This window comes from Larus michahellis, chromosome 3 (genome assembly GCF_964199755.1).
Source record: "Larus michahellis chromosome 3, bLarMic1.1, whole genome shotgun sequence".
NCBI classification, from domain to species: Eukaryota; Metazoa; Chordata; class Aves; order Charadriiformes; family Laridae; genus Larus; species Larus michahellis.
Genome location: NC_133898.1, coordinates 14,275,768 through 14,297,467, shown reverse-complemented (window position 1 = coordinate 14,297,467; position 21,700 = coordinate 14,275,768). Strand labels below are relative to the sequence as shown.

Below are 21,700 nucleotides of genomic sequence, written 5' to 3'. Positions count from 1 at the left end.
TGCCCGGCCACTGCCACACTCATTTACACCTCTCTCCCCTGCCTATCGATGCGGTGATGCCAGCAGTTACCACCACATCCCTATTGGTTGCTACGGCTACAGGAAAGCTGCTGGATCCCTGCATCCTGCACTCAGCCTCACCAAGGGGCCCCACGGCAACCAACTGCCCTAGAGGATGTCCTCTAAAGTCCTCCTGCTCGCTGTGTGAGACCCACCTCTGCTAGCTGACGCCCCCAGCACAGCAAATCTGTGTTTATTCCTTCCCTTTTCCCCTGTCAGAGAGACAGCCTCACAACAGGCACAGTTCAGCAGCGAAGCTCTGGCCGTACAGGGTCGCAGATGCCAAAGGCTCGCGCAGGGCTCAGAAAGCACTCAAATTCTCAGAGAAAATAAAGCACGGAGAGCTATTTCATGCAGAGAAACCAGTCACTGACTCCTTATGCTGCAAATTACTGGGAGATGCAAGAGTAGACCAGGGCAGCGTCACTCAGTTCATCAGCCCAAATCCCAGCGGTAAAAACATCTCGCGCTTTTCTTGCATTTTTCCCCGTGAATGCAGCACTGGACACAGATGGAGCTAGAAGACAGTGTCGGAATGACCTTTAGCCTGACCTGCCCCCCTGTCGTAACAGGGCCCTTCTTTAGACGTGCTGACCCAGTTGTGTCACATGGATAAGGCCGTGTCTTACAACACAGGCAGGCGTGCTCTACCCCTAAGGCAGTCGGGTTGCAGCCAGGTTTTCTGGAGCAATAGGTTTATCTTCTGCTGGCACCTGCCCCAACAGACCCCAAAACAGCATCCTTCTGAGGGAGCCATCCATGCAAGCGGGTGGCAAAGCGCAGGGCTCCCAGCGACAGGAGGTGAAGGCTCGCTCCTCCACCACCCTCCGGTAACCCAGCCCAGAGGAAGCCGTGAACCGTGACTGTGCCGATCCACATTTGAGTTGTGACGATGAATAATTAATTGCTGCTTTGTTTCCTAGTGGAATTCTATAGCAGTAATTATCTCTGTTTTAACACAAAACAATTATCACCTCCTCCTTTCCCTTTCTTCTCCCATCAATTAAGAGATGGGAAGACAGCATCTCTCGCTCATGACTAATAACAGCCCTTCACTAGATGAAGCTGGTGTGGTGGGTAATTACCAGGACGCTTCAGCAGGTAATGTCACTCAGCCAGAGCACGGATAGCTTGCCGAGCTGCGGAAGAACAGAGCATCACAGTGCTCAGGTCACCTTGGAGTCACAGTCATCAGCACAGAAGCTAACTCTCCAGTCAGTTTCTTCCGAGACTATTAATGACTGCTAATTAGAAGTGTTCATTCAGCCCGTCAGCACCTGCATGTCCATCACCAGAAGCCTGGGTTAACACTGCTTCTGTATTCATCAGGCTGCAGACTCAGGGTTGTCTTTGGTTACGAATATGCTGGTCATGACTGCTCATTTTTTTCCCTCCCCATCTCTCCTTTTAGCAATGCATATAAATATACAAATAAAATCAAGAAAAGGGTATGTTCCAAAGCATTTCCCCGCTACGACAGAGATGTACAACCACTGCTGTGCAAGCAACCTCTGAAGCTCCCGGCAGATTCCTCATCCAGCCTCGTGCCTGTGGGTGGGGGACACCTTCTGCTCCTGAGACTGCTGGTGGGGACAGAAAGCTGCAGCACCGCCTGGTCACTAACTACGGCCACCAGCAAAGTGACAAAAATCAGTCTGGAGGACGCGCACAGGGCAGGAGAAGGCTCGACCTGACAGAGAAGCAGCTGGATATCTGGTGATGCAATCTGGGGTAAGAGCTCCCCCAGAACTGCTACTTTTTTTCAGAGAAGCACCAGTACCAGTTGGCCTTTAAAGGATATTTGACAATAGCCTAAAATTCTGCAATTTGGGATGGAAATGAAAACAAATACGAAAACCTCCCATTAACTTTGGATGAGCAAACATGAAACAAAGAGGCTTTCCATGCTGCGAACTCCAGCCAAAACCCCAACAAAGCAGGTGACTATGGCATGCATGGATGTTTACCTGGTGTGAAAGGTCAAAGCAGCTGGCACCCTTTTTTATTATTATTTATTTTTGCACAGAGCATGCCCTGCTTTTACAGACAGTTCTGTATTCGTAACGTTAACTCATCAAGCGTACAAGAGGTGCTGGGCTACTTGAGCTTCGGCACTCGGCGCGCAGATTTTGGTGGCGGAGCAGGCTGCAAACTCGCTTACCAAGGACAACAGCTATCACCTCTGCTGAGGCTTTGGGGCAGAACAGCACCGATCTAGGGAGGAGAACGCGGCTGCTCTCCCTGCCTTTTCAATCAGCCTGGGGCACCAGCTGCTTTACCTCCTACCTTAAACCTCATCCACTCGGGCTGCAAGAGTGGCACAGAAGACTTTTCTGTGTGGTTTTATCATGCCTAGCACAAAAGACTTTTGATCCCATCACGAGTGCAAATCTTTCTGGAGGGCCTGGACCAAAGCGGGGGCTCTCTTCCTTACCACCTGCTCACTCACCACCAGCAGCAGGCAGCAAAGGAGCCCTTCTGCCTCAGCTTCAAGAAAGAAAAAATCAACCTCATCTCTCCGTTTCTTAACAGGGACAGCACGGAAATAAAGAACTTGCACATATGGCTAACTAATATCTAATCTGGAAAATTCTTTCTGCAGTCCATGAAAAAATCCATTTTAATTAAATACTTTTATTTTACCCACTGCTGTGCACTAAATTAAACTGTTTCAGCATTAATATATAAAACTATTATTCTATGCATGCATAAGTGAGTTTATGCACGTGTCTGTGTACAAGATCTATACAATTAAGCACTGCTTAAAATGCAAATGACAGATGATAAAGATTCCATCCAGACTGTACTAAATCTTGACTTGGGATGTATTAGATCCTCGGCAATTTAAGACTAGTGTAAACTCAATGAAGTCAATGGAGCTAGTAATAATTTACATCAGTGGAAAATCTGGACCTTTGATTTTTAAATACTTACTACTGGCAAGAATTGAAAAACAAGCAACAAAAATCCACTTTGTAACATGGAGCCAGATGTTATTTTTCTTCTTTTACAGTAATAGCTCAAAAATAACAAATTTAAAACAGAAACTCTAATAAAGACTTGTCCTGGGACAGATCTTGGAGTTACATCAGCTTTCACCCCTGAAGGCACAGGAATTTAAGTTAAGGCTGGAGGCCCTCGTTTACACGTTCATGTTCAATCTGCAAAATACCACGGACACGCCAAAATTTAAAGCACGCGCTTATAACTATTTGCCCTGATTTTCTCCATTTCTCCAAGCTTACTCCCTCTACCTGTCCGGCAGCGCAAAGACTTTAAAACAGGTTAAAAATGTATATATTTATATTGTGGAAGGCTCCTCAATAGGCCTGAAGTTCCAGGAAGGGGTCCTGGCAGGAGAGCTCCTCCTGACCACCACCCAGCCATAGGTGGGCAGCTTGCCGGTGGGCTCCCTACAACAGAACCCACACGAGGTGGTCATGCCTAACCTGGGCAGAGATGGTGAGACCGTGATGGCAGACGTTCCCACCACCAGCAGAGCTGGTCCAGACAGAGGGCAACAACCCCCAGGGCTGGTGGTCCCTTGTGCTCAGCTGCATTGCGTCTTGTTTAGAACCATACAATCGTTTAGGTTGGAAGGGACCTTTCAGATCATCTAGTCCAACCATCAACCTAACACTGACAAAACCAACATTAAACCATGTCCCTCAGCACCACATCTACACATCTTCTGAATACCTCATGGGATGGCGACTCAACTGCTTCCCTGGGCAGCCTGTTCCAATGCTTGATAACCCTTTCGGTGAAGAAATTGGTCCTAATATCCAGTCTAAACCTCTCCTGGTGCAACTCGAGGCCATTTCCTCTTGTCCTATCACCTGTTACTTGGGAGAAGAGACCGACCCCCACCTCTCCACACCCTCCTTTCAGGTAGTTGTAGAGAGCGATAAGGTCTCCCCTCAGCCTCCTTTTCTCCAGGTTAAACAATCCCAGTTCCTTCAGCTGCTCCTCATTTTTAAGTTTTAGCAGCTCTGGTCACCAGCTCCAGCCCAGGCCGCTCTCCAGAGGTCTCTGCCTGAGCACAGCCCAGCCCAGACCCAGCTCTCTCCATCACCTCCTTTCAAACCTACCAGCGTTTCCATCCCTGGTGACATTTTTCAGACGAGCAACCCCACGGACACCACCTTACGCCCCCTTTGGCAGCGGTCCTGTGCTAAACAAAAGGCCACACAGCACTGACAAGCCTTTAACCTCACGGAGGCATTGTTTTTCAGGCATATCGGGCAGGGGCCGGGAGCCCTGGGCTGTGCCAGCACTGTCTCCCCGGGCCAGCGGGGGACGGCTCACAGACCCTCTCTGAGGAAACACCTGCTGCAGAAACAGCTACACCATCAGAGCTGCACCTCGCCGCCCCGAGACGCCTTTCCTTGGCCATAAAAGTCACACTTGTAAAAGACGAGGGCTCTGGTGCAGCCGGAGTACACACAGCCATCCTCCCCCACCAAGCGCCTATCCCTTCAGCATGCACCGGAGGCAAACGAGCGCATTCGGCGCTCAGCGTGGGCCTCACACCTCTTCCCTGTCATTCACTACAAGTTAAACATTAGTGGGCGCTTGGACCGGCTCTGGGCCAGGTCAGAAAGCCGCAAGTCTCCATCTCTGCTCGAAGGTTGCTTGGAGGGAAGGTGCAGGCCGGCCTCCGAGGGTCAAGGAAAGCCGCCCGTTCGCAGGCGGGAGTAACGCTGGCACGCTGCCTGCACGGGGAAGAGACACAGAGGGGCTAAACTTGGAGCCTGGCCCAGGAGATGGGAACTACACCAACACAACATTTCAACCTGCCATCGCAGACCACCAAGGTTTTCTATTCCTGATTTTAAAAGACAAATAGAAAGGGCAATGCCCCCTACTGCCAGCACCCTTCCCAAATCCATGGGAGTAATTCTCCGAGCTGTGCAGAACCCCACAAAACCTGAGAATCCTTTAAAACATTTGCTATTTCAGCATGCGCCCTCTGAAGTCGCCCTTTAAAAATAGCATAAACTCGCACAAAATCACCTGAGCTGGAGAACCTGCTGTAGCTAGGACTGAATTTCCATTTCCATCCCAGGCCTCCCTTTTCAATAGCCGATAACCACCAAACACACTTCTGCAGAGCCGACGTTTCCCGCAGCCCTGCTTCACCCCGACACCTCCGGAGTCTGAGCGCAGTACCTCTACCCATTATTTGGGTTCAAAAAGATACTGTCCTCCGTGTGCTTTGATCAGAAACTTCATACTCTGTCTGAACAAAAGCAAGTCACTGGAATGAGAAACGTCAAAGGTGGCTCTCTTGTAGTTCTTGCAGGAGCTGGAATACCTGACCCCGCGTAACCTAAGCCAGAATTTGAGGGGTTTAAGCCTTTGGTGTACCAATATCATCTGCAAAGAAGGCCAAACTTGAAGATTATCATTCAAGGTACACAGGTATGCACAGTATTTTTAATGAGAAGAGGAAACACACAGACCGCCTCAAGGACAGTGGATTTTACAAGGCTTGGGATCAACCGTCACCAAGACAAATGACGTCAGTCCCAAATTCCTTGCTATCTCAAGCACAAAACTTTCAACACCCCAAAATTTACTGTAGCATAGATTTTTTTCCTTTCTTTTTTTAAAAAAAAAAAAACCGCCAATCTCTTATTGGCTGCACTAAAGACAATACCAGTATGGCCCACAGCAACGTGAACTTCAATGGAATTAGTTAATTATTAGAAAGGCCAATCTTACTGTTTTAAGCCTCAAATCTCAAACTAGCAATTTCTACCTCTGCCTTGATATATGGGGCTGGTTTTATGGTACTGCACAACTATGAGCGTGTGTTTGTTTTGACACGTGTGAAAGTGAAAGCCAGTACACAGATTTTTGCAAGTCACACATTATCCCTTACTGTCACAGGGACCTCAAACTGGAGGAGCTGCTGGAAGGCACATGGGGCGAGTAAAGCACCAAAAGCACAACCAGGAGGTCAACATGTCGTAGACATGCCAAAGAGCACTGAACCTCAGTCGCTGGCCGCTCGGTGCTCTGGGTTCATGACAGACGGACCAAGAGGATGGGCTGGTTACGCACAATACCCCCACGCCGGCAAAGCCCAGAGGCATCACCATGTGCCAGAGCCGCAGATGCTGCTGCCACGTCCCTCCCCTGCATTAGGAAAGGGGAAATGACGCATCGGCCCAGAATACCTGCTGTGGTCCTACAGAAAACCCTCCTTGCTCCAGTTTTGCACAAGGGACCTGGATCTGTCCTACCTGCACAAGTGAACACCGAAACGCGTGTCATCAAGGGCTACCCCATCACTTGGTGTAAACCAACAGCGTTCAGCAGAGCCTGTCTGACTTACATCACCTAAAGATCTGTCCAGACTGTGCCCACAGGTGGGCAACTTAATCTCTCTACTGTCAAGAGACAGGAAACATAATTTAAAGTATTCAGAAGCCCTCCTCCCAAAAATCTGTGTTTGTGCTACAGCACAGCCATGGCTTGCAGACTTCTGCAGCCCTGTGAGAACTTGCATCTGTTCGGAGCTCCAAAATGGCTTAAAAAGCCAGCTGTCACTCGCTCTGGGAGAAACCAGCAGCATAATAAAATGTTGCAGGAAGTATGCCACAAAATAGGAGTTTGGTGGAAAAAAGGATGATGGGGAGAATTATGACATTTTACAAAAATGCAGCAATATATTTTTAAACACTTAAGTGGACAATTTGCATTTACCATGACAGAAGAATAATTCAGGTATGTAAAAAAAAAAACAAAACTATTCTGGTATCTGGCCAATCTAGAACATCTACATCTGGTACGCATTTACTTTTATTACAGCTGCGAGCCGTTATTTGTACTTCAGTAATGCCCCGAGGCCACGCTGCATCGAGCAGCTTGCATCTGCTAAGTAAGCGTCAGTCACTGATTTGATCAGAAAGATGGTCCAAAACGTATCATGAACACAATCGCTTGCAATTTACAGATTTTGAATTGGTAATAACTCCTTACGGAGCACTTTTCATCAGCACAGTCCAACCATGCCCTACGCTGACAGTCAGTATTAGCTGTGCTGTCTTGCTGCCAATGCACAGAGGGGACCCAACCCACATCTCCCAGCAGACCCACAAAGAGAAAACACCTCTCTCAGCACCTCAGTTTGCTGCTCCCTTCTACAGACCCCCTCCAGCAGCAGGGCCAGGAGCCAGAAGGTTGCCCACCTTCCCCCAGGGAGCCTGCAGCAGACCAGCAGGACAAGAGGCCACCACTGGCATGGACCAGCATCACTAAACAAGGGGACCACAATGGTTTTTCACAGCTACAAACCCAAAAACCTACAACAGGTTTTGCTGGCCATCCTCGTCATAGAAAAATCCAAGTACATTTTCTTCCAAGAGGAAGGAATAAGTCTGACTTGATAATTTTTTTTTCCACCTCCTTCTTAGAAATTCAGGTCTCAGGCTTCACGGAAGACTTCTCTGATTACTAGAGCGATGCACTACAGCAGCCTGGCATCCTCAGGTGTCAGAGAAGTAAAACCCAGTTCAAAAAGGTACAATGTGATATTTATTCAAGTCTGAAGACCTGCTTTGCTTCTTAGCACCTTTTAAATGCAAAGATTTGGAAGCAACGGTCCCTCTTCAGTATTGTAAACCTCTCTGCTGCCTTTTCCACAACACACAATAACCAAAGGAGTAACCCAAGCTTGCTAAAAGTTCTAGGAAGCAAGTATCGTTCCTCTAGATATAAAGAGCAAAAAAACCCAACCAAACAAAAAAAGCCAAAAAGCCAAAACCACAAAACTAAGAATTCTAAGAATTCTGGGCATTTTAAAGTCATTTCAGAGGGGGAAAAAATAATCATAAAAAGGGACACAGGATTCCTCCCCTCCATTGCTGTTGTTCTGAACGTGGGTGCTTGCTATAAAACTGCAGTAACTGGTTGATGATATACTTAGGAAAATATTTTCCTCCTCTTTGTGCTGAAAAGTGTTGATATTTGCTACCTGCATTTCTCCAGAAATAAAGCAGGCAGCTCCTTTAGAGATGATGTAACTGAAAAAACGTGTCTGTCCCCCGTGAAGGGGGACAAATGCAATTGTATGCAAATGCAATCCATTAGATCGTCCGAAACAGCTGCGCTCCACCTCATATTTCTTTTCTTCTTAAAAATACATTTATTTTTACTGTGGCCCGCTCCATCACATAAGACCGGAATCCCAAAAGCTCGTAGTCTGAAAGCTGCATTCTATCCAGACTAATCACTGTCTTTGAAAAAGGAAACAAGAACTTAAGACGGGGATAAAAGAGACCAGCTTTATGTTGGATAACCATTCTGCCACATCTATTTTTCATTTATTTGGCAAGCCTACATAAACAGCAAAACAAGTTTCAAACCCTTAGCACGCTCCAGAGCAAACCGTGACCAGGATACCCACAGGCAGAGCATCTCAGTGTGCAGGTCCTCGGGTGCCAGGGATGGCCATGGGGGCATTTTTGGTCTCTGACAGATATGAGAAGCTCCCGCAGGCACAGGTCACCTAGGCTCCGCATCCCTTCAGCGGAGAAACCAGCTTGCCAGCACAGTGCCCTCCTGCTTTTGCTCTCCCACGTGTGTTCAGCAACGCGTTTTCTCCTCCTGGCTTAAGTGGGCATGACCAAAACCTCCCTCTGCGGTTGACAGCCCTCCCCTCCCAGGAGGAATGCATCCCACATGCCTGCACTGGCCATGCTCAAGTCACGGGCCTGAAAGGATCTTTAGTAACAGCATGTATGAGGCAAAGTTCTCTCACCACGACTGGTAGCACCAGGGTCAGTATTTCACATCTAGACAATATTTAGCATGTAGGTTGCGGGCAGGTCATTTCACTACAGTCCAAATGAAGACTAGAAAGCGAAAAGAGATCAGAAGCTGTAGCCCTATCTATGCCTATCTTACATGGTTAATAATTTTTAGTTGAGTGTATCTCTCTCTCTCCTAAGCCCTTGAGCTGTACTTCAAAAACTAAATAACTAAGCCTAGCCTATTATTAGCAAAACACTGTGAAATATCAAAGGTTAACATTTGGATTTTGGCAAATCTACTTTGCTGTGGAAGCACCCACACTGCACCTGGAGGGACAGGGATGAAAAGGGCAACAAGGGGTTGAAGCAATAAGGACTGATCTGCACCAAACGATCTCGTCAAGGTATCAGATGCAGACCTTATGGGGGTGCTGTACCTGGGTGCTCCCTACTATTGCTACCACTATTACAGCACCACTGTGCTACCACTATTATTGCTAAATTCCCCTGGCCAGCAATTCTATGTCCAGCATTCCCTATTTCAGGTTTTGTCCGTAAAGCCCACTGGCAGCCTAAAGCAAAATACTGACTTGATAAATGGGATACCAGGAAGAGCAAATTGGGTTGTACTTCTGACTGGCTCTCAAATGATGTCCTCCTGTGTCTTTGATAGCAGCAGGTGTACAGGTTAAGATCTGTTCCTTGTTCCCTACAGGATTATTCCTTTTTTTTTTTCTCCCCTCTTGTCATCATTTCTCAAGACTATTAACATGCTTCTTGGGTAGCAACAGTCAATTATCCTTTGGCATTCTTCACTCAACACCCAGCACGACACACAAATCTTCCATAAACACTCTGCAAGGCCCTTATTGCGTAGCTAGCATATGACAATACAGTAATTTCCACTGGAAACAACAATTACAACAGGAACATGATAACCGCAAGCATCGCCAATTAAGCAAATGAGTCCCAGTAGGTGAGATTTTGCAGACTACGGGTGCACATCTCAGCCATGTTGCCATGCAGAAGGCTGGAGGCTGAGTACTCATAAGCCAGGAGCCAATGGGTCTAATGAGATTCTTTTCTATTAGAACAAGTAGTGGTTTAATTACAACTGTTTGATTCACATGCCATGATGTATTCCACAAAAATAAACAGCAGCTTTCTGATGAGGGCACTATGGGCTTGCAGGAGTTCACCACCTTTCCTCTGCCTACAAACTGCAGAGGTGATGCTGGTTTTGGGATTTGGGTTTTACGTTGCTGTTTTGCCACTTAGGTCCTCCCCCTCTTCTAATTCTTTTATCAATGCAAGAGAACACACTGAGGATAAACTGAGAAATAGAACTGCCACCTCTTTATTTTAATCACAGAACTTGTATTATTTTTCTCCCCAAAGCTTCAGCTCCTGGAGTCACACCCACGATCACATGGGAATACGGTCAGAATTTCAGCAAAAAGAATGCTACTGGCCTCCCGTGTATGCAGAGAGCGCCCTATTTTCCAGGGAACCGCAGGATTTTGGAGATCGGTTCAGAGTCTTTAAGTACCCAGCAAAAAGCAATTGTCCTGAGCTTCCCCTTTGGCGAGTGGTCCAGGTACAGTCATGCTGTAAGTACACAACAGGTCCTGCCTCAGAGCGGCTGGTGCTAAGGAATCTGCCCCCTCGTATACCAACGTAACTCAGTGACACTTGGGCTCTCGCCCCCTTCGATGATTCGAAGTCCTAAAGAAAGTACTTGTGAACACCTCTTCTTTCAAAGAGATCCTGCAATCCAAGAGTCCCACAGATCAAGGCCCCGTAAAACACAGCCCAGAAAGCAAACCCCGCTGTGGGTCCGCAGCATGGCCACAACCGAGGCAGGTTCGAATACGCGCTTCGCTCGGCTTCGACTCCAGAGCAGCTGAACATGTTTACAAATAAAGCGGCAAAACCAAGTCACAAAGCAAGTCCGGAGCCAGGAACTTCGCAGTGCCAAATCCCAGCCTGAGGATAATTGTCCTGACACCGCAGCAAATGAGCACCATATGCACGTGTGTGCACGGCCAGCCCAGGCGCAAGTGGCACTGCCAGGCTGCCGGTGCCCTCCCGGCAGGGCAAGCGTTCTCACTGTTACACCGGAGCATTCAGCACCTCGCCGCCTGTCCCAGCCCTAAGGACACCGCTCCAGCGCTCAGCCTCTTCACGTGCACGACATCGGCACGACCCCCAGGAACACCGGGCTTCCCAAGGCTCCCGCGTGCAGCTCGCCAACCACCATCTCACGGCTGGTGTCCTCCACACGGCAGGAGAGTATTATTGAGAAAGACACACTTCCTTCTCCCGAAGGGGGACAGAGATGCTGTATTTTCCACTCCCTCGGCCACCTCTTGCAATGTAAATGGCTCCTCCCTGTTAAAAACATTTCTTGGCATAGCCTTTCCCTGCTAGGTTCAAGGGTCTGCTGGTCCCTGGTAGTTCCCCCCAATGCCACCCACTTGGTGGCACACTGACATTGGAACTGCCACCAGGAAGATTAAACATTTTCCGAGCCAGGAAAATAAATTCTCACTCTAGTCCATTGCAAACAAAAAAAATTAAATCTAACTCCACTGACAGAAGAGAAAGATGTTATTCAAAAGTTTGCAGAAAATTTCTGGAGCCCAAGAAATCATTCCAAGGACCAAATAGGTGGAAAATACCCTCCCAAAAAACCAGCTGCGTGGATAACCAAGCAGCAGAATACATTCCACCATCTGCAAATTAGGTTTAAGTATCCCTCACAGCTTCTTGCAACTTTCACAGGTCAACTTCTTCGACGTAGGCTAATGAGAACATCTGTGATCAAAATAAAGTGGTGCTCTCCCCTGTGTCCAAGGCCTGTCCTACCTGAAACACAGGATGGGAGGCTTGTAAACAGAGGAGACATGGTGTGCACGTGTCTCTGCTGACCCAATTTCACCTGAAGCCGAACTTGGCTCTAGACATGCACTTCAGCTGCCAAAAAAAAAAAAACAACAAACAAACCAAACCCAAACAACCAACCCCCCCAAAAGATAATTACAGGTGAGTGAGCTGGGCGTACCCACTTTCAGATCAACACTGGAACAGTCTGCACTTAACGTATTTGCGCGTGGCCCATGGTAAACACGGGTGAAGAGGAAGATCAGTATTTCTAACAAACCAAGCAGGCAGACTCAGCACGGAAGAACTTTTCCAAACCCTATGGGTTGTTGCACATTTCCCCCTCAGCCAGAGGTACAGCCCGTAGGCACGCAGCCTAGACTAAATGATGTTTAGTTAAAGAGTGGGTGTCAGAGGTGGAGCTTCGCCAACGTCGGTGTTGGTCTCTTCAACCCTCAGCTCTTGGGGCCAGGTGACAGCCCCACGGCTTCAGCTCTTGTTCCCATCAAGAGGACATCTCTCCTTCCTGACTGTAGGAAAAGATAACCCAGCTCCATGCCAGCACACAAACCTGGAAGAAACAAGCATGGTTTTTATTTTTATTTCTGATGTTTTAACCCCAGTATCACAGTTTTCTAATGCTTTAAGTTTGGAGTTAAAGAAGCCTTTCTGTGCTGCTTGTGAGGAGCCTTCCAAGGCAACGGTGCATCACTTGTGACCCCCGCTCCCAAAGCACGAGACCTGCTGGCCTGCACTATTACTACAGGAGAAAACGTTGCCCTGGGGAGACTTTTGTTTTAGCCCCAGGAGCAGGGCTCCTGTACCAGGGTGGAACGAATGAGAACCCTCATTTGCAAAGCACCAAAGGGGAAAAATAAAATAAAAGTGAATGACAGTACACTGGAGTCCTCGACACGGGAACTCCTTGGATCATTGCGATACTGGGCACAAAAGCCATTTCAACCTAGATGAGAGGCTGGGGTGGCAGAGAGAAAGGGACGCGGCCACGTCTGCCCACAGAGCACCCACAGGTGACACCCGGCTGCAATGGCGCACCCGAGGGATGGAGCAGCCCTGGCTCCTGAGCCCCAGCCTCACGGTACCTGCTGAAATCTGCCTTAGCGGATGGATGACCCCTACCAGAGGGTAAGCAATCTGCTCCCATCCGGCAGGAAAGACCAGTGCCTGGTGAGCATTACTCGCTCCTCTTCCCTCTCAGCCTTCGCTCAACAGGAACCACACTCCTGATTACTGTCAAGTCTTCTCTTTTTGTGGGGGAGGGTGGAAGAGAGCGATCAACAGACAGGAGCAGAGTGTGGGAGCAGAAGTTCGAAGAAATTTCTCCTAAATTCACAAAACTTATGATTGAAGGAGGGAAGAATGTCTTTTTTTTTTTATATATTCCTCGAGGACATTTTGTTACTAAACTTACAGCAATTTATTTTTCAAATGTTTCCACGAGTGAAAGCAAGGTTTTGCAACTTGCTAGGCAGAAACAAATTTTTACTTTCCATTTTGCCAGGAGAAAATTAATTTTGCTTGAGGGAAAGCAACTTTTTTTTTTTAATTGCATTTTGATTCAAACAGGAGAAAAAAAAAAAGAAGGGGAGAACAAAAAAAATAAAAATCACTCTTCACATAGCCTATTATGTCTGCTTGTGAGGAAGGCCTTCCTGAACTCAGCAGCGGCAGAGCAAGAGCGGTCTTGCTCACTCTGCCAGCAGCTACTTCCAGTACCTTTCCAGAGGAATTCCATTTTCCATGTCTTCCCACTTCCCATCCACAAGCCCACTCCACTAAAGCAAACCCCAGGCTTGTATAGATACCACCCCTTGCATTTTACAGAGGCAAAAAGCAGAAGGATGCTTAGAAAGGAAAGAGTCCAAGCCTGGCACCGTATCTCCAGGTACAAAGGCCAGGAAGCGAGAAGTCCATGTTACCTATGGACCACAACCCTCCACACCCAAATATCAAGGCTCTACTAAAAGGTTATCTTACAACTTACCCACATCTAGAGGACATCTTACCCACATTTAATTTGTGTCTTCTCCACCCTCGATGCAAATGGGTATCAGTCCCGCAACTCACACTCTAGCGGCCAGATACGCATATCCCCAAGCGCTGACGGACAGTGCTGTTGTACACGCGAAAGCATGAACATAAGCTGGAACCTCAGGACACCTCCACTCATTAAAATACTTCAATGCTTGTGTATTTCATTTAATACACTTTGTTTCTAGCGCACAAACCCATCTTAGACTGTTCTGCTGTTTTGGGTTTTGCTAGGCACTTCTGCCACGGCTGTGATCTCCTGTGCGGTTTTATCTAGACAGCATTGACAATTGACCAAAAGACGACAACATACAACCCAGAGAAAAACAAGGAACATTAGAAGTCCTGAATTTCATCCTGCTATAGTGAGTTTTACAGCTGCATAGATGCACTAACTTCTCCAGCCTTCCCATCTCTCTTCCACTGAAAGGCTGAAGGTCTCTAGGGCAGGGACTCTTCTGCTACAGTTTGTCTTAGAATCATAGAATCATTCAGGTTGGAAAAAGACCCTTGGGATCATCGAGTCCAACCATCAACTCCACTCTACAAAGTTCTCCCTTACACCATATCCCTTAACACCACATCTAAACGAGACTTAAACACGTTCAGGGATGGTGACTCCACCACCTCCCTGGGCAGCCTATTCCACTGTCTAACCATTCTTTCTGTGAAGAATTTTTTCCTAATGTCCAGCCTAAACCTACCCTGCTGCAGCTTGAACCCACTCCCTCTTGTTCTATCGCTAATTACCTGTGAGAAGAGACCAGCACCAACCTCTCTACAGTCTCCTTTCAAGTAGTTGTAGAGAGCGATGAGGTCTCCCCTCAGCCTCCTCTTCCTCAAACTAAACAGTCCCAGCTCCTTCAATCGCTCCTCACAAGATTTATTCTCCAGGCCCTTCACCAGCTTCGTTGCCCTCCTCTGCACTCGCTCCAGCACCTCGATATCTCTCTCATATCGAGGTGCCCAGAACTGGACACAGTACCCAAGGTGTGGCCTCACCAGTGCTGAGTACAGGGGGACAATCACCTCCCTACTTCTGCCGGTCACACTATTTCTAATACAAGCCAGGATGCCATTGGCTTTCTTGGCCACCTGGGCACACTGCTGGCTCATGTTCAGCCACTTGTCAATTAGAACCCCCAGGTCCTTTTCTGCCAGGCAGCTCTCCAGCCACACTGCCCCAAGCCTGTGGCGATGCGTGGGGTTGTTGTGGCCCAAGTGCAGGACCCGGCACTTGGCCTTGTTGAAGCTCATACTGTTAGCATTGACCCATCTGTCCAATTTATCCCAGTCTCTCTGTAGAGCCTCCCTATCCTCATGCAGATCAACACTCCTGCTTAGCTTCGTGTCATCTGCAAACTTGCTGATGATACACTCTATGTCCTCATCAAGGTCATCAATAAAGATGTTAAACAGAAATGGTCCCAACACTGAGCCCTGAGGGACACCACTTGTGACCAGCCGCCAGCTGGATTTAACTCCATTGACCACCACTCTTTGGGACTGTCCATCCAGCCAGTGCTTGATCCAGCAGATCTTCTAGCACCAGCACGTGTTTATAGGTAAAGACACAGGTCTCATGCACTGCGTGTGTTCTCTGGATATTATTCTGGGCATGACAACCTAGGACAACTCAGACCACCTAAAGCTGAGCACGAGCATAAGTCTTTGCCCGCATGAGGGTGAAGAGATAGCTTCCTTTTCAGCACAGAGACACCTGCTACTGTTTTGGCTGAAAACTGCCTGCTCAGGCTGTGCTTCAGCACATCCACGGCCCAGGGTGAGTTCAAGGAAGGACGACTGCACCCCTCTGTTTTAACCCAGAGGAAACACCACTTCGGAGATGATCTATCAACCAGGAGAGCACTTACTGCTAACACCAGCCTGCCCGCGCGGGCAGCAAAGCACAAGCGCGAGACTCCTCTCCCACAGCAAGAGGAAAAAGGTACAAGAACAGATCAGGTTTTCCTCTCCTTCTACCCTCAGGCCACACCACGCACCAGGCAGAGCTCGGTCACCAAGCTGTTCGTCAAGAAACCCGTGGTGGTTGGGGTAATCTCACTGCCTGGGTAGGCAAAAGAGAGGGGAGCAAGTGTTTACCGGGACAGAGATCAGAAAGCACAAATTCACATGAGGTGGTTTGGGTTTTGTGGGTTAAGGTTTGTGGTGCAACGCAAAAAGGGCTGTAAAGAAACGGTAACAAGCATAAGCAAGCAGTCTGGAAGAGTTACCTGCTTCATAGCCAAGCGCTACAAATTACATTATCATAATCCATGACTCAACTGGAGAAATATGGATAAAAGAGAAAGTTGCTTTTGAAATAAGAAGAGGAAATGTAAGAAATAATTGCATAAAAACTTCTTTGGCTGTTTAAATTAAACACTTTTGTGCCTGAGGGTTTAAATGAATATACCAAGATCTTTTAGTTTCTGCAGTAATCGCGTATTTCCTGCTATTACTGATAATGATTTTAAAACGGCACACTTAAGCAGGGCTGTTATTTTATTTGCAGCCTTTCCGAGGCAGGAGCGGAGACTGAGCACGTGGGAAGTGGAAACACCGGGGGAGGTACACGATGACAGCTTGTCAGAGGAAACATATGTCAGTCTAGTGAGGAGCTAACGAGGGGTGGCACCGGGACCTCAGCGTGCCACAACCAAGCAGCATCTAACATCAATTTCTAGACACGTAACGTCCCATCCTGACGCAGGCTGTGAGCTCGTCACCTTCATGACAGCTGATAAACCAAGTCTGAATTAACAGCAAGTTTCTCTGAATTTCTCCAGTGCAAACCTAGCTCTGAATTTGGTAGCACATAGACCTGACCCAGAGCTCAACATTAAATCAGCTCAAGCCTTTCTGTTGGCTTCCAGAGGGCGAGTCATATTTCTAAACAGGACTAGGTGGTTAAGTGATACCTTGCCTGAAGTAACACGAGTACTTCTCAACTCTTTCCTCATCATCTTTTGTATTAGCTAAAACTGTTTGCCAAACCCAGCCAAAATCAACACGTGCTTTAGTTAAACAATATCACTTCTTTGTGAATAAACTGTCCAACATTTTTTGTCCACCTCTAGTTCCACCCCTCCTTCACATGCATACAGGGACAAGAGGATGGCAGGAGAGGCCAGAAGAACATCTGCTGCATGACAACACGGTCAGGTTCTCCCACGAAGAGCCACGAGGCATCCAAGAGAGACGGGCTAGGCACGTACGATTACAGGACTGGAAAATAAGGGAACAGCAGACGCAAGACCAGAGGCTCTTTAGAAAAGAAAGTGGGGGTGGTTTTTGTTGCTCTGCCTCCACAAGCGCTCAACACAATCAAATACAACACCAGGACCGGGGCAGAGCAAACGATGATTATTTCTCAGCTTCTTTCTGTTAACAGGACTCATAGCAGTAAGGCTTAAACTGACATTTCAAAACATACCAGCAAGGACTCAAATCCCACAGCAACAAGCAGCGAAAGTAACCTAGCAGCCTTGCAAAGACAGGCGTCCTCTTTTGGGGCTGGCATTTCATCTCATCCATTTGCCACATCTTGCTACTTCCCCTGCCCTTTTTTTTTTTTTTTGGGGGGGGGGGGGGGGGGGGGGCACTTTGTTGTCCGCATCATCCATAGCTGAGCGCCAGCTCTCGCAACTGCTCCCAGAGCCAGTCACTCACGGAGCTGAACCCTAAGCAAGGCATACGCGCAAGAGCTAACCAACTCTGTCGGCGCCAACGGGGCAAGGGACCTAGACGAAAGGTTACCATGCCACCATTGCATCAACTATGTGCAACGGATTTTCAAAAAAAGATAGATCGTCTCTTATTTGCTACCCCTGATACAGAAGCAGCCATCTTCCAGACCGAACCTTGCACGATTTATTGCCAAATGCCATACAGCAGGGCTCAAAAACCTCCCGGGGGTTTAGTGAATGGGGGCTACACAGTACGGAACAAGCAGCGCGTTTTAAAGGCAACTGCTCAAAAAGAGCACACTACCACTCCAACTGCAACAGCTTCAAAGCAAAAAATTACAAGAAGGCCAAAAAAAAAAAAAGATCATTACAAAAAAAGGTCTTTAGGCTGGATTCTGTCCATTTCACCCCTTTAATATTTCTACAACGTACGTTTCAAAGGAAAAGTGAGCAAAAACCTCACTATCTGGAGCAGTTCTGATGATAAAATGCTACTAGATAGCCCACTGGATAAACCATTAGCAAATAAAAATAGCAGTTTGCAAATGTCATGCCAGGCTTTCAAATGAGCCTGAAAATACACGTGCAGTTAAAAGAAAAAAAGATCTTTCCTTTAGTGTGTAAAAATGTTGTTTACTGCCAACAGACTACAAAAGCCAAGTGTTGCAAAAAGCCACAAAAAGACTTCAAAATGAGGTATTTTATTTCCCTCCCCCAACAGATGAGGGGAAACTGCTCTTTTAAACACTCACTTTCGCCTAGCTGTAGGTGGTTATGCAACTTAATTTTGGAAGTAGGCAGGAAAAAATAAGTTGTCTTTTCAGGCAGCATTTTCCCACCAATACTCACCAAAGGGACGGAGAAGCACCCGAAGGCCGAATGCACATAAGTGCACGCCCTGTGGGGATGCTAAGGGGGTTTAAGCTCTGCCGATTCCCAAGTGACAACAGACGCCCGAGAGTCAGGTTATGCACCGCATGTGAATTACGCTCAGCAACATCACAATTTTAGCCAAATTGCCGGAATTTCCTTGAGCAGCACTGTACAGGCAAGCACTTAGAGAAGGCCTGAACACTACACAACGTACTCAGTAATTATTATTTTATCCTCTGGAAAGGGGGGAGGAAAAAAAAATACACACCCCAAATAAAAATCCCACACGTTTCCTATAGGGCACTTCACTTGGGGAAGTAAACTGTCCTCAGAAATAGCTGAGGACGTTGAGACAGCAGGTGCTGATGTACCAAGAGCGGTGGGGGAAAGATTACTACAGATGCTGACGTGAGGCCCTAAGATTGGATCTGCACTACACAGGACATACGCAAACAAGTGAAAAATTGAGTAAGAAGAATTTTTGTACTAGTTTCACTGTCTAAAAACAACTATAATCATCCATCTGTCCAGAAATGTTATTAAGGACTACAGTGGAGGAAAAATTGTCGGTAGAGAAGCGCAGCAAGAACTGTATTTGTTAGAATTTCTCTTGGGGCATGTAACCTATGTAAGTCCTGAAGAATGGAGAAACACCTTTCCTTTCTCCTGCCCTCCCCTAACTTTGAGGAAACCACATCCAAGCTCTGCTGTGAAAAGAAAAAAAAAAATAAATAAAGGACCAAACAGCTTAGAAAGCCTACTCTTTTGGTAGTGATACATTATGACGACTTCTGTTTAGACAGGAATAAAAACGGCGCAATTGACTGGATGCAAATTGAAGACTCTCCGTCTTGTTCCTTCTTCTGTCATCCATGGAAAGTTTTTTTGTACAAGGTTGCAAGTCATTTGTCCTTTTAACTAGGGGAGAGGAAACTGCCCCTCTAAATAGAGGGGGGCTTTCAGAACAAGGACAAGAATTTGACAAAAAGCCCCAAACAGCTCAGGGAAGGCAACTTCAAAAAGCACATCAGCTCATCTCCTACAGTTAAATACCCACCCTGCCCAATCTGCCTTAATCCTGGCTGCAGGCGGATCCCTCAGGAAGTGGGACACAAGAAGCACACAAACACAGCCAACGTGTTTGTGCTCACCTCCCCCAAAAGCTTCTGAATACGTCAACCAACTTCAACAAAATACAACAGAGCGGCAGCTTCAATGACGTTAAGCTCCTACAAGTTTCATAAAAACAGGAGTCAAGGAGATGAGGAGGACCCTGCTAAGGTCCCTCCCTGAGGAAAAAAATCTACATTATGAACTGAGCCCTATTTCTCATTAGATCAACCCAACTACAGGCTACAGGCGGCTAGTTTTCTTTGGGTCCGCTGCTGGTGGAAGTACTTGTACTAAATATACGACTACCTACTAATTTCTCAGATAATAATCCTACTAGCACACATCGTCACTATGTACATCCCCCCCCTAGAACCGCAAGCAATGTTCATGCAGGATCCACAGAAGACATGCTTCTTACGATCTCAGCACTTGGCTATCAGCACATATCAAACATTGTCTCGTACTCTAGCTGACAGCAGGTCCTCCTCTTCTTAGCCCTAGTTGCTGAGGGAGTTTGCAATACCCATATGGTGCACACATACAAGGAAAACAACATGCGTGTTTATTGACTTACACGGTAGTAAGTACAAGTGTTTCGGCAGTAAAGAGGATACCAATACACATATCTGGAGGTAAAGAAGCCAACTGTAAGACTGAGGAGCTGGAAGCAGCTTTCGTTCCTACCTGGTTCAGTGCAATTTCTGACGTACGGCTGCCCCCCACCCTCTGGGATATCAGTCGTGTTCTCCTCATTTGCTTGCAGCAGCTGTCTCCCATTCCATTTGTCATTACTTTCCACGGAATAGCTCAGGGCATCATAACCTAAAGGAAAAGAGCAGTAGATACATAAGACTGCACAGAAAAAGGCAACTCCTGCTTCTGTTCCTGAATGCTTGAAGAAGACAAAACATTTGCATTTCAAACCCAGTGTCCCTTGGGTTAGAAACGGGGGCGTTTCTAATCCCACCAGAAAGGTACGCTGCCATCAACTCCACATCCCAGTTAGTCCCAAAACCATCAGGAGTCAGGTTCATTCCTCTACAACTTCAAAGGTTCATCCTAGAAGAGCACCTATAGTTTCATGAGAAGTTGTAAACTTCAATCAGTTTAAAACTGGAGTACCACTCGCTGTTTCGGTTTAAAAACAAAACAAAAACAAAAAACCTCCACAAACCACCACACACAACAAAAAAACCCCAAGCCTCAACTTATTACTTCTGTAGGCATTTCACTGCTGTGAAGTACCAGCAAAACTGCTGAATTTCGCACATGCTTATACATTTAAGCCATTTCTGCTTAGGATGACAATGCGATTTGCTGCTGAATGAGGCCTCAGAAATACAGTGTCTGACACGAAAGTTACGTGGGCTTCTTTGTGAACCAAACAAAGGCTACCAGGTGTTAGGAAAGCTCTGCCCCAACAGAGGACGAGGTTCCTCGGGACTGCAAGGGCAGAGCTCAGCAACCCGAGCTGTGTCAGGGAAGAGCAGTAGGGAGGCTGCATCGCAGCGGGGACCGAGGCATCGGAGCAATCGCCGTTTCGTAATACAAGTCTGAACAGTTATTTTCACCAAAGTGGTCGATGGGGATCCGTTTCAATATCTTATGCCCTAGTCTAATGACATCTGTGGAAAGGCTCCCGAACGCGTTTCACTGCGGGCCAGGCAGCAGCTCTTCAAGGCGCTAAGAAGCATTCACTCATTTATAAATATGAAATCTACAGCTTCCTTCAGGTTCTGCTCACAGGGCACAAAGCAACTGATGGAAGCGTCTCTACGAGAGTATAGCCACATTCGTTCTCAACACGGCTCTTATCAAGCCCAACTGCGCTGTTATTACCACCCAACACAATCTCACCCAAGCCAGATTGTGCCTCCGAGTCACCTCAACAGTCCTCCCTACTTCCAGTCTCTAAACGTCAGGGGCATGTACTTCATACAAACATTAAAAGGGGGGGGGGGGGGGGGGGGGGAGAGGATAAACCCCATTCCAGCAGGAGTTAAGCATTTTAGACCCAGGGGTCTGAGGGTACTCTTTACCATGCCCTACCCTCCTAACAGGAAGCGTGTGCACATTTACCGACTCCTCATTTTTCTGACACCACCCATATTGCTATTTGCTCACCAATTTCTTCGCCGGCAAGACACACACCTGGTTGCAAAACAGCTGCACACTATCAAGGAAAGTTTCAGTGCTACACGACTGCTGTTGAGAATACCACGAAAATCCACAACAGTGTATTCCTAGGCCATCAACCTAGTGAAATGT

General features: G+C 47.3%; 1 protein-coding gene across 3 annotated transcripts in view; it reads right to left on the bottom strand.

Annotated features, from left to right (window-relative positions):
• Positions 1–21,700, bottom strand: part of SLC24A3 (solute carrier family 24 member 3) — a 179,470-nt gene that overhangs the window by 128,779 nt on the left and 28,991 nt on the right. For all 3 annotated transcript variants that reach the window (XM_074578694.1, XM_074578692.1, XM_074578693.1), the window contains exon 2: positions 20,117–20,254. Coding sequence is in view for 2 of the 3 variants with exons in the window: in XM_074578692.1 (XP_074434793.1) it covers positions 20,117–20,254 (138 nt within the window). In the remaining variant the exon portion in view is untranslated. The remainder of the gene's footprint in view (positions 1–20,116; positions 20,255–21,700) is intronic.